At 37.5% G+C, this 13,838-nt stretch overlaps 3 protein-coding genes across 5 annotated transcripts in view; 1 reads left to right on the top strand and 2 right to left on the bottom strand.

The window, feature by feature from the left end:
• LOC110900036 (transcription factor bHLH104) overlaps positions 1 to 13,838 on the bottom strand; it is a 67,847-nt gene that overhangs the window by 50,914 nt on the left and 3,095 nt on the right. The window lies entirely within an intron of this gene.
• LOC110900033 (1-aminocyclopropane-1-carboxylate oxidase homolog 1) lies at positions 3,828 to 5,610 on the top strand. Its single transcript, XM_022146940.2, has 2 exons — positions 3,828 to 4,652; positions 5,306 to 5,610. The coding sequence occupies exons 1-2, from the start codon at positions 3,834 to 3,836 to the stop codon at positions 5,555 to 5,557; spliced, it is 1,071 nt and encodes a 356-aa protein (XP_022002632.1). The 5' UTR covers positions 3,828 to 3,833; the 3' UTR covers positions 5,558 to 5,610.
• LOC110900029 (putative disease resistance protein At3g14460) overlaps positions 6,712 to 13,838 on the bottom strand; it is a 121,759-nt gene continuing 114,632 nt past the window's right edge. For 2 of the 3 annotated variants that reach the window (XM_035981697.1, XM_035981698.1), the window contains exons 4-8: positions 8,960 to 12,998; positions 8,325 to 8,464; positions 7,932 to 8,010; positions 7,440 to 7,601; positions 6,712 to 7,370 (exon numbers count right to left, since the gene is read on the bottom strand). In XM_035981697.1, coding sequence (XP_035837590.1) covers positions 9,144 to 12,971 — 3,828 coding nt within the window. In that variant the 5' untranslated portion in view covers positions 12,972 to 12,998 and the 3' untranslated portion in view covers positions 6,712 to 7,370; positions 7,440 to 7,601; positions 7,932 to 8,010; positions 8,325 to 8,464; positions 8,960 to 9,143. Of the gene's footprint in view, positions 7,371 to 7,439; positions 7,602 to 7,931; positions 8,011 to 8,324; positions 8,465 to 8,959; positions 13,226 to 13,838 lie in introns of those variants that run through there. The other variant, XM_035981696.1, reaches the window with a different exon arrangement.

Here is a 13,838-nt window from a genome sequence, read left to right as displayed (position 1 = left end):
CGTCAAACGTCATAACAACAAGCAACATATCATTTTGAAAACTGTTTTACTTACATGATCGGTAATGCAACTTGGTAAACAAACACAAACCTTGAACTCACCAGCGTAGTCTGACACACTTGTTTACATGCTTGTAGGTAATTACCGAAGGAACTGGGGAGCTTGCTGTCTGATGCTGCTGGAGTAGTTGTGGTCATAATAAACAATTACTTTGATTTAGTTTGATACGTTTACACATTTATGCTTCCGCTCAATACTTTGGTTTTGGTTAAACTTGTCAAACGTTATATTCATTTCAACTGGGCATTTCAATACACTATGACTGGTGTTTGATATGATTGGTGGCTCTTTGTTGAATCGTTACACCTCCATCAGGGACACGCCCTAGGAGGTAAATTGGGGGTGTGACACATACATACATACATACATACATACATACATACATACATACATACATACATACATACATACATACATACATACATACATACATACATACATACATACATACATACATACATACATACATACATACATACATACATACATACATACATACATACATACATACATACATACATACATACATACATACATACATACATACATACATACATACATACGTACCTACATGCATGCATGCATGCATGCATACATGCATGCATGCATACATGCATACATACATACATGTATACAAATACATACTTAATAACACATACACACACATGCACGCACGCACGCACACACACACACATACATACATACGCACACACATACATACACACACACACATACATACCCATATAGATACAAACGTGCATATACGTACACATACATACATACCCACTTACACAAATACATATATATAGATACTCACATTATACTCATATGCATACGTCCACATAGTTACATACATTTAATATTTAAAATAAGAATAATTATATAGGTTGTTTCTTACACATTTGTGACAAATCCTTAAATTTCATAAGAAATGTGTCACAGCTTGCAATGGATTTAAGCATTTTCTCAGAAATCCGTAAGCAATTATATTGATATAGGATTGTTTCATACACCTTTGTGACCATTTGCAATGGATTTAAGCATTTTGTCATAAATGCGTAGGAATTTGTATTGATACAATGATATTTCTCAGAAATGTGTCACAAGTTGTGACGCAATCCCGACGGATGGTTTATGAATCTATATTTTGTCATAAATCCATAGGAAATTGTATAGATACATGGATTGTTTCCTACGCCTTTTTGACAATTTGCAATAGATTTAAGCATTTTGTCATAAATGCGTAGGAAATTGTATTGATACAAGGATATTTGTCAGAAATGTGTCACAAGTTGTGACGCAATCCCGAAGGATGGTTTATTTTAATTAATAAATAAATATTTTGTCAGAATTGTGTAGAAAAAATGCTATCATTTTCCCTTATTTATTTTGCATATGTTAATATCTATTCGGTAAACAATTATAATTATCCTTTTGTAGATTATTTGAGACAGATTTGTGACGCAACTGTCAATTAAATAGGGTTTTCTTATTTTCTGTAAGAAACTTGTCACAAGTTGTGACGGAATTCCGACGGATGGTTTAAGTTAATTAAAAAATAAATATTTCGTCATAAATGTGTAGGAAACGATATAATTTCTGACAGATTTGTGACGCAACTGTCAATTAATTAGGGTTTTCTTATTTTTCGTCACAAATTTGTAGGAAACGATATTATTTTCCCTTATTTATTTTGCTTATATAAATATTTATTCGGTAAAGAATCATAATTAACCTTTTGTAGGTTATTTCTGACAGATTTGTGACGCAACTGTCAATTACTTAGGGTTTTCTTGTTTTTCGTCATGGATGCATCGAAAATTTGTAACAAAATCATGAAACTTTTTTTTGTAGGAAATTCGTCATAAAGGTGTTGTAATCTGTGACGAAAAAAATTGTGTAGGAAATTTCTGTAGCAAATTGTCCCCTTTTCTAGTAGTGAGTGGGGTGTAGCTAATGTCGTTGCTGAAACTACATGGTTGCATAATCTACTACTCGAGCTTCATGTCCCGCTGCACCGAGCTACCGTTGTTTATTGTGACAACGTGTTAGTTGTCTACTAGTCCGAGAACCCGGTTCAACATCAACATACAAAACATGTTGAAATTTTAATGGTTCGGTAATTTCATTCCAATTATCAGGGCAAATTCAATAAGAATAGCAGGTAGACGAGCAACAAACTGCGCTGCCATCCCTTTCTGAATAGAAAACCCTAATCTACTAAAAACAAAGCCCCATCCCTGAGGGGTCGAAAAGTTGCTATGGACCAAACGCTGAACTCTAGACAAGAATCGAACTGCCTCCGGCGCCAAGGAGCCGAACGTGTCAAACGCCAGGGGGACAAAGGCATGCTGATTATCCTCACAAGCTTTCGCATGCTTTTCCACCTTCTTTGACTCTGCTTTCAGTACCGCTTGCCCGCCACAAACCCATTTTCCCGGAACCCGGCTAGTGGGGATACACCTGTGAGATCGACACAAGCATGTTTCCCGCCCTCCCAACCAAAAACTAGCACGTCAGCTGGGCGTAGGGTGGATCTCCCCTCCGACGGGTCTGTAAGAAAAATAACCGGTGCCTCTTTCTTCGCCGAGATCCCCGCTCGTCTGAGAATATTCATTAACTCGTCTCGCACAAAGTCATGGCGATACCTAAACCCCGACAACTCTCTACAATGTAACGCATGCTCCCCGTATTTATCCAGGCATGCTTTACGGCAGACTAGGCAAGTTTCATCATTCGGGGAACATGGGGATCAACAAACGGTACTTAAGGATTGACCGGTACTCCATTGCTGACATACGTTGACCCAAACCTTCAATAGGAATAATAGTTAAGAAATCCTGAGCGTGACACACTTCGTTCAGGAAAAAGTCCGCCTTGGCCATGATCGGTTTCTATATATTCCGACTTCTACTAAATACGTTGATATATCCACTAAGGGATTTCCATTACAGATGTTCCAAGATTTTCGGTCCAGTTTGCAGTGTTCGTCCAATTGCCACTCAAATTGGGAAGGAATATTAGAGTATATTATATTTATTGAAAAATGATTGTATTTATCTTTTCCAATCCGTATTTAGTTGGTAAACGGGCAACAAGCTGCGTCGCTACCCTTTTTTGAATCTGAAAATCTATACTTGAACCGTTTTTATGATTTTTGACAAATAGGGTTCATCTTTACAATTTACAAAATAAACGATTTTTTTTAAATAGAACAGTACTTTTTTTTTTTGAACGGCCAACTAAATCACCGGATAAGCATCCTGGGATGCCCTCAATCGAGCAAATGCATCCCCTCCTCCATAACGGTCAGAGTTGGATGCATACCCGAGCCACCAAGCCACCAGTTCCGGGGAAAACCCGCCGCCCGAAGGCCCACTGCGGTAAAACCCGGTTCGGCTCGGTTTCAAACTGGCGACCTCCAGAGAGGCCTAGTTCTAAACTTCATTGCCACCACCAATGTCCTTCAAAGTGATGCTAGTGGGAGTTGAACTTGGGACCTCAAGGAGAGAAACCAAATGACTAACCACTAGACCAACTTGTTAGGACCTAAATAGAACAGTACTGATATTTAAATAAGATAGCTTCAAAGTTCGAACCACAACTTAATTTTTGTGGGGCAATGGTTTTGATATTTTCAAAGATGGCGCTCAAAAAATAAAAAAATAAAAGTCAAAGATTGCAAAATGAATGTGTGGCGGCAATTCTATCTCTAGTTGACTACATATCTCCATTTATAGTATGAGTCTTTGCATACGATCATCATAACAAACATGACCACCACAACTCCAACCATCACACCATACGATCGAGTAACCGAGCTCAAAGCTTTCGACCAAACAAAAACCGGCGTCCAAGGCCTCGTCGATGCGGGTATCCCACACGTCCCTCGCATCTTCATCAATCGACCCGAAACCATTCAAAAAGCTACCACCTCTATCAAGCTTCCAGTCATAGACCTCGGATCCACCGATAGAGCATCCGTGGTGGAAAATATCCGTGTTGCCTTGGAGAATATCGGGCTTTTTCAAGTAGTGAATCATGGAATCCCGTTGAGTGTGATGCACAAGACGCTTCAAGGCGTCCGTAGATTCCACGAACAAGATGTGGAGATTAAAAAACGGTTTTACTCGAGAGATGCTTCGAGGACCGTGGTGTATAATAGCAATTTCGATCTGTATACTTCGCCAGCCGCGAACTGGAGAGACACGTATTTTTCATTTATGGCTCCATCACCTCCAAAGGTGGAAGAATTGCCGGAGGTTTGTAGAGACATACAAATCGAGTACTCGAATCATATGTTGAAACTTGGAGGCTTACTGTTTCGGTTGATCTCGGAGGCTTTAGGTTTGAAACCAAATCACTTGGGGGATATGGAGTGTGACAAGGCACTCACATTCATAGGCCATTGTTACCCTGCTTGTCCACAACCAGATCTAACCATGGGTGCAACCAAACACACGGATGACGGTTTCTTGACGGTGCTTCTACAAGATGATATCGGCGGGCTGCAAATACTTCATCAAAATCAATGGGTTGATGTTCCGCCAACTCCTGGTGCGCTTGCGATCAATATTGGGGATCTGTTACAGGCAAGTTTAGTTCTACATGTTATTTTGATTATGGAAATCAGGCTCGTAAACGAACCGGACGTTTAGTGAACGGTTCAGCAGAACTTGGTTTATCTAACAAACGAACGATCATGAACAAAACTTTTTTTATTCATTTAATTAATTTAATGAACAAACACGAACACATGTTGAGTTCGTTCATTATGTTAATGGGCGTTCGTTCATTTAAATCCGCTTACGTTTTTTTATGTTCTTTGGTTTATCGTTTAAATTTGTTACGCCAGTTACTATTTAGTTTAGTTTTATGAAACTAAAATATCACCAATTATAATTTAGTCTAGTTTTATAACTTTAACACAATGTTATTCATAGTTAATTTTATTTGGTGTTAGCTTAGTTATGTTCATTTATCTATGTTCAGTTATGTTTGTTTGTTTACATTCGTGAACACCATTCGTTTATACTATTAATGAAAGAACCCAAATAAACACGACCACATTTGTTTTCTTAAGGAACTAACACGAACAGGTAAACCCCGTTCATTTAAATGTTCGTGCACGCACCTATGTTTGCTTAAAGTTAAACAAACAAACATGAACATTCTCTGTTCGTGTTTTGTTTACAAGCCTATTGAAAACTATTAAAAACTAGAATCCAATTTTGTTAAGTTTCAGATGATATCGAACGACAAATTGAAAAGTGTGGAGCACAGAGTGGTGGCGAATGAGAAAGGACCAAGGGTGTCGGTGGCATGTTTCTTTAGCAGCTCCCTAGCGGCGTCCACGAAGGTGTACGGACCTATCAAGGAACTGCTTTCCGATGAGAACCCACCGAGGTACAGGGAAACCACAGTTCATGACTACGTTCAATATTCCTTCTCTAAGGGCCTTGACGGTGTTTCTCATTTACATCATTTGAAGCTTTAAATTGTACCATACTTGTGAAATCTGCAATCTTATTATTATTTTTTAAAGAAAAGTATATATGTTGATCATACCCATGCTTATTATTTTAATATCCGGTCAACAAGGTATGTTGACCTATTAGCATTTCGTTTAGCTCTTTTAGAACGGTAACTCACACACCACTAAACATGTTCCTAAATCCACATCATTGTCCATTCCGGAACCAAAACCCTCACCACTTGGGGAGGGAAATCTTACCCCACTCCTTAGTACCACTAAGCTACAAGCCCTTTGGATAGCATTTGGTTTAGTGGTACGAGTGTACGACCAAGTTCTACAAACTTTAGGTTGGAGGTACATGACGTAGATATTCTTAATGACGTGAAGATTGATCGGTTCTTCATCAAGGCGCAACCAATTAGAAGAATTTTGACTTTAAACTATATGAAATCTGAAGAACATCTAACTATAGCCAATTTGGTTGATTTCCTCTATTTGTGTTCTGGGTAAGCTATATTTATAAAATACTTTCTACACTAATTTCTACACTACTTCAATAGTTTGTTCTGATATGTGCCCAATAATAAAAACAAATAAAAAACTCCATAACCTTAAAATATGTCTTTATTTTATGTATTTAGTGTTATCTGCAATAATTTGTTCATATATCACATCTGTTTCTATAATGTAATATATATATATATATATATATATATATATATATATACATATATATATATATATATATATATATATATGTACCGACTGATCTGGAGACAAATTGACAAAACAAACGGGTCATGGAACTGTCATCTGATATGGTTAGCAGCCATCGATCTAGATCACTATTGACCAGTGTTATGTATCCACCGAACCAGATCGACCTAAGATGCAGTACCAACTGATAATATTACAATATATAGTTGTTATATAAAAGCACATTTGCTAGACAGCATTACTCTGCTTTCGGAATCTGGATGAATAAGAGGCTCACAAGTGATGGACTTGCCCCCAGAATCTTACTTGCTGTATACACATAGTATAGAATTAGTTTGATAATTACTTATACATGTCCACAAGTACAACTTTCAGGCTTCCAAATCCTAAGTATAGTCCTGTGAATCAGTGGAAAGATTGACTAGACGAGAAATAATTGTGTTGTTAATATTTGAGTATATCATCAAACTGCAAATCATGATTTAATTGACAACTTCAAGTCAGTTTTTTTACAGATTGATATTTAAAATCCTATGTCTTTCAGGTAAAAAGACAACTGAATTCTAAATTTAAATCAAATAATGTACGGAATTAACTTTTACAATGTTAACATAAGAAAAGGTTCAAATAATCACATGCGAAAACTCGGTTCACATCTCCCTAAAATCAACAACAAACTTGCAACATTCACTTCCACTACCAGGTCAAACCGAGACGAAGACTGGGTCAACTGACCTGTTAAAACTCACCACTTATCCAACCCGTTCAAGCTATTTACAAACTACAATGCGCTAACAATTTTCTCATTGGTTAGGTTATTAAGCAGCAGGTGCCTTGAGCTCATGATCATGAGACGTATCACATGTAGATTGTGGTAAATACTGCCACATTGGAATGTAACCATTTCCTAGAAAAACAGGCATCTTGTTCGCTCCAGCCCGAAATGCAGCCGGATATGATGTCATAGATCCACATGGTGGAAGATCACTGGTCATGCACTTGATCTGCTGCTCCATTTTTGCTTTTTTCCGCCTTTAAAACAAGTTCTATTCACGAAGCTCGTTCTTCTCTGCCTGCCGGTTTTGGCAAGCAATGAGAAGATTCTTTTAGGATTTCCCTAGAAATATATTTAAAAAAACATTAAGCAAATTCGTTTATTATTAATTATGTGTATACGTACACTAACCTTCAATGTTTTAATTTCTTCGGCAAGTTTCTCATTCATCTCTTTGAAATCCTGCGATTCAGATTTATGCTGATGCAGAACGCAGACACCATCTCCAAGTATAGCCAGTTTACCAGTGGTGGAGGGCGGCCAGGTTCCAAAGTAGAGCTTAATTTTAAGAACCTACATAAAGAATTAATAGTATATAAACAATAAACCATGAAACTGAATCGTTATATTATTGCTAAAGGATATATTAAGACAAAGGCCAGAAATGTTTATTACTTCCATTTTGCTTGTGAATTAACACACGTATTGTGGCAAAATGGGTGTGTTGGTTAAGGGAGCTAAAACAAGCGAATATTTTTATTTGGTACGGGGTCAATGAGGTTAGGTTGACCGAAAACAGTTCGTCCAATTTTTTTTTTAAATTTTTAATAAATAATTAGTGTCAGATACGATTAAAAAGACGTTACTTTTTCACTAATAAAACTCAATCAAGAAAAGAGTCACCTGTTATTCAATACTTCCCTTCTTGGCCTCACACACGACGACATGCTTTATTCTAGGCCCTGCTTTGTGAATTGCAGCTCTAAGAAAGAAAAAGTTGACAAGAAAAAAGAATTGTTGTTAGTATTTGAATATATCAAACTGCATGATTAAAAAAACTTTACTATTTCACTAATAAACAACCATGGTTTTGAATAAAATTATTTATGAGGTTTTGTGCCTTAGAAATACGCTCTGGGTGACTTTCAACCCATGTGACACATTAGAAATACAGCGACTCATTCATAGGTAAATGGTTCAACGTTGTCACCTCTACTAAACAGCTGGTTTATTAAGGCACCTATAGGGATAGTTTGAATCACTAAATAAGAAAAACTCAAGGAAGAAAAGGGTCACCTGTTATTCAATATTTTCCTTCTTGGCCTCTCATGACATGCTTTATTCTATGCGCTGCTTCATGAATTACAGCTCCGAGAAAAAACGGTTTAGTCTAGTTATAATCAGCCCATCTTTAATTTGAGTGAATCTTTGAAACACTGACCAGACAAGAAAAAAGAATTGTTGTTAGTATTTGAATATATCAAACTGCAGACCATGATGATTATTTATTTAATAATTTCAGGTCAGTTTGGATTAACAAACTGACATTCAAATCAAATATTGTCAGAAAACTAAAATTTTCAAATGTAAACATAAAAAGACAATAAAACTTCTACTCACAACAATTTTGCAGAAATAAAGATCGTATGAAGAGGTGTCAAAAGCTACCAGTTTAACCAAAAAAAAAAAAAAAAAAAAAAAAAAAAAAAAAAAAAAAAAAAAAAAAAAAACCGTCCAGCTAACCCCACTCTAAATTTAAAAACTACAGTTTTATTTATTTATTTACAGTGTTTCATCGTCCGGCCCCCATGCACCCTTTTATTTTTTTATTTATTTTAAACCTAATTTATAAAACCTACACCTCTCAAACCTAATATAGATTTACAGCAGCATACATTAATTTACTACAGAAATAAGGTTCTGCAGTTTACCTAACGCAAGATTCATTGTGTGATTCTTCACAGCGGCGGCTATCATGTTGATTGCTGCAGAAGTGCACTGGTTACGTTTGCTTCAGTTTCTGAAAGTTCTCACAACGGGAATCGGAATTCAACGGGTCGCGGGAGATCTTCGGGCAGCAAGGCCATGGTCTTGTGTTTATTCTGATGCAACGGATCATTCTTCATTTATTTTGATGCAGGGGATATGAGAGATGCGGGACCAATAGGAACCTCTTCTACTGCACCTTCCTTCTAATTTTGGGCATTCATCGATGGTTAAACTCAAAAGTGAAGGCAGCAGATTTTCTGGTAGATGCTTAATCTTTGGGCAATACTCTAAAAAGAGATGTTGGAGGGAGGTGAGGTGTTGGAGTCCCACTGAAACTGATTTCAGTTTCTTAAAGTAAAATATCCGAAGAGAAGTAAGAGATGAAGGAAGAAGAGGAGACAACTGACTGCATCTACTCACATCATCTTCTTCTGACTCTCCACAGAATAACCCTAGTCTGACAAGTGAGGTTGGGAAATTCTGTGGTCCCCACTCTAAGATGGGCTTCTTCAACCCCCCTATGTAAAGGGTATGCAGTTTGGGAGGCCAAAACCCACGAGGAAAGGAAGCATCTAGACTTGGGCAATTGTATATTACCAGGTATGTTAAGGAGGTGAGATTAGGCAACTCGTGGTCAGGAAATGACTCCATATTTGGACAATTACCTATCGCCAGGGAGGTAAGGTGAATCAACTGCTTCAATTCAATGATCTTTGTCAGATTTGGCCAGCTGTATAATTCTACAGTTTGAAGCATTGGCATGCTTGTGTTGTTGACAAGCACCCTAGTGTTATCTCCTCCAAATATTAGCTCCTTTTCTAACAGTTTGTCGCAACGATTAATGGAAAGATACCTGAGCTTCTGCCCTCCAGCTGTTGTAAGAAATGAAACAGATGTAATGGAAGGACAATCTGAGATGTCCAACTGCTCAATGTTATTTGGACACCTACAATGCTCCATACTCTCACATTTTTGTATCTTTAATGAACTAAGAGTTGTTATGACGTTGCTCCCACAACTGTCATCCTCTTTCTCTCCTAATCTCACCAAATTTTGACATTCCAGTACATCCAAATACATTAAACGTATAAGAAGAGCCTTACTAGCCATCGACTCCCACAAGTATCTTATTTCGTTACACTTTTTTATCATCAAATATTCGACTGCTCCAAGGTACTCTATAACACCTCTCCACGCCACATCATCAAGCCCTGAAATACTTTCTATTTTCAACTGCAAGACTCCTGAAGCTACTTGAACCAGGCTTCTCAACACACCACTATCACATTCATATATTTCCAGAACACTCAATGAAGGTAATGCTTCAGGCGACACTTGAACCATTTTAGGACAATTTCTTACAACAAGCACTTTAAGGCATGGAAACGACACAACCCCAATGTTGGTTGACCATACTTCCAACCTCTTCATATTTTCTAATTTAAGAACTTCAAGTGAAGGGAATGGAAGACCAGTCCCTACTAACTCTGAACCCACAGCTTTCACCTCATCCATGTCTTCAATAAACAACTCCTTCAGTGATGGTAACTGACCAAAAGGTGGTAAAGCTGTACAGTTTTTACAGCCATGTATAACCACCTCAGTCAACTGAAGAAACGATGGATCCCCAACCCAATTAGGAAATTCTTTACCCCCATATGACGCTATTTCAAGGACTGTCAAACTAGCACTATTAGGCTTCAACACACAGAGGACCTCCTTTTCAAGAGACTCCTTTCGAGAACCATCAAACACATCACTCCATTCTAGTTTTAACCATCTAAACCTCTTTTGCAATAAGTTTGCCTCTTGTGCATGCATTGCCATTTCCACTTTGTCCAGCCCCTTGATGTGAATCCACCCCAAAAAATCTGTAAGGTCTTTAATCTTGGTTATTGCAAGGCCATTATCCCCTCCAACAATGATCTTGGTGAGAGTCTGTAGGCTTTTTAGTTGCCCAATCCATGGGGGGAACTTATTCAAAAGCGGAGTAGAATGAATCTCCAAATGCCGCAAGTTTTTAAGCTTTGAGAAGTTGTTGGGCAACTTAATTAAGTCACGACAACCAGAAAGGAGTAATGTTTGCAAATTGTAGAGATTGCAAACACTTTCTGGTAAATGTGTGATTGGGTTTTTAGATAAATTAAGATACCGGAGATGCTTCAAAGTGCCAATGGTCTCTGGCACCTCGCTGATGCATAAATTATTCAAACGTAGAACCCTTAACATTGGTAATTTGGGAAGTAAGTCATCTAGAATCTTACGAGATAGGTAGCACTTTTCAAAACTATCGTTTCCTTTTAAGGATAAGAATGTTCTCAAACTTTTAGCTCTTTTAAATGGTTCGAACTTCGAGTAAGTTACATATTGGTAACGAACAAATGACATATGGCGGTTTCTTTCCAAGGCTTCCTTCCTAACATCCGGTACATTCTCAATGTCTAATCTTGAAAAGAATTCTCCAGCAACAGATGTAGCCAAGTCATTCAGCAAGTCATGCATAACAAACGAAGATTTGTCATTAGGTGCGTGTTGCAACAATGACCTTGACAACAACTCTTCCAAATATTCAAAACCCAAGCGTTCCATTGACTTGTTTGAAGATGACGGGTTCAAAAAACCTTCCGCCATCCAAAGTAAAATCAACAAGTCTTTGCTAAACACATAGTTCTTTGGGAACAAGGAGAAATACGCAAACAACTGCTTCAAACATGCTGAAAGATCATTGTAACTTAGTCTAAGAGCCGGGACAATCTCATCCCCCTTTCCTAACCTCCAAATCTCACTGTTCAACAACTCCTTCCACTCTTCTTCTTCAGTCTTTGTCCTTAATAACGTACCGAGTACTGATAACGCCAAAGGTAAACCATCACATTTTTCCACAATGCCTTCACCATATTGTTTTAAAACTGGATGTGAATCAAAGTTATTTGTACCCAACGCATGTTGAGCAAATAAGGTAACAACATCGTCATGTGAGAGAGTTTGCACATGGTTTAGATGATCATAACCCAACTTTGTGAGCAATTGCACCTTTCGGGTTGTCATTATAATTTTACTACCAGGAGCACATGCATGAAACGGGCTCACTAGGGTCTGCCAGTCGTCATAGCTCTCACTCCAAACATCATCTAATACCATTAAAAATCTTTTATCCCTAAGTTGCTTTCTAAGAGCTACTTGGAGCAGATTTAAATCTGCAAATTCCTTTTCCTCCCCCTTCACAGATTGTAAGATAACTTTGCTTATACTTAAGATATCAAACTGATCTGAGACACTAACCCAAGCCTTGAGTTCAAAGTGCTTCTTAACTTCCGCATCACCATACAACAGTTTAGCTAGAGTGGTTTTCCCTAACCCACCCATACCAACTATGGGCACGATGCTAAAGTTCTGACTACATGACCCATTCTCAAATAGCTTCACTAGCAATTCCTTTATTTCCTCCTGCCTTCCAACAATACGAGATGTATCTAACAAAGAGGTCTGATAAGGTCTTTTCGGTTTTTCATCTTTTAGATTAATCAAACCTAGACGATCCTTCTCCTTTTCTAGATCTTCTAATTTGGTGGTTATATCATCTAACTTGTGATGCATCCTATTACTTAGTTTGAAATTTCTGATACTAGTTGGGACTAGCTTTTTTACCTTGCTGGTGATGGGTCCAGATTGGTGGGTGAGCTCACGATGCATAGCTTCTGTTGCCAGATCATCAAGTACGTCATCTACGTCGTAAGCCAAGTGTTGGAGACCATTGAGCCAGTTTTGAACAGCTTCATTAGTTATTTCCTTCTGAGAAGCATCGTTAAGGAGAGACTGGATCTGGGTCAGAGTCCTCTCTAGTTTCTTCAGCTCTGAGTGAATTCCTTGGGACCGAACATATGCATTCAAGGCTTCAGAGGCCAGCTTCCCAAACACAACATTCAGGAGTTCAGAGGCAATGATTGTAGCCATTGTTGGTTAATGGTGATGATGGAAACTCTGTATAACAAGGATATATGTGAGTGAAATTGTAAGTGTATGGAAAGAAAGAAATGATCTCAGCTGTGTTGATATATAGTTCCTTCAGCCATTGTTTGGGTACCCTCCACACAATTATTATCCAATACACTTATAATTTCATTCAGCCATTCACTTATTATCTATACACGTTCAATCTCATACACTTGTTCACTTGTTTATCTAATATCCACACAACTAGGGATTTTTCTTTCTTTTTTTTTTGTATGTCATGACCACATTTTGATAAATATTACACTTTACGTTAATATAATAATTGATTTTTTTATACTAATAAACTATTTTCATTTTGAACTTAATATGATAATTTCTATTTAAACAATACATAATGTAAAACTTGATAAAAATATAATTATATTTCACAGATTACATAGCTAGGATCTATTATCTCACTTCATGTATTACATTAGTGTATTGTACAATATAATGTGTAGTATGTTGTTGTATAGTATGAAAAACTTGTATTGTACAATTTAGTGATTCTTAGTTGGTTGTGAGGTACCAATCTACAGTGCAAGTGAGACAAAGACAAGACAACAAATACACAATGGGGATGATGTTGATGGTCTCTCCGGTTGTTCTTTTACCTTTTTTCAGTTTTCAATCATGAATTTATTGTCTATTAACTTCAATTAGTTGAAGGTTAAAAATATCATCATCATCATACTCAGTAAATCCCACCAATAGCAAAGCAAAGCTAAGGTAAGGTAAGGTCTGAGAAGGGTAAGATGTAGACAGCCTTACCTCTACCCGTTAGGAATAGAGAGGTTGCTTCCAGTGAGACCCCCGGCTCGATAGTAG

The sequence above is a fragment of the Helianthus annuus genome, chromosome 13 (assembly GCF_002127325.2).
Source record: "Helianthus annuus cultivar XRQ/B chromosome 13, HanXRQr2.0-SUNRISE, whole genome shotgun sequence".
Lineage (NCBI taxonomy): Eukaryota > Viridiplantae > Streptophyta > Magnoliopsida > Asterales > Asteraceae > Helianthus > Helianthus annuus.
This window is presented reverse-complemented; position numbering and strand designations above follow the sequence as displayed.

Coding starts and splice junctions, on each gene's coding strand:
- LOC110900033 (XM_022146940.2), top strand. CDS start 3,834: ATGACCACCACAACTCCAACCATCACACCATACGATCGAGTAACCGAG. Junction 4,653..5,305: donor ATATTGGGGATCTGTTACAG/GCAAGTTTAGTT, acceptor GTTAAGTTTCAG/ATGATATCGAACGACAAATT.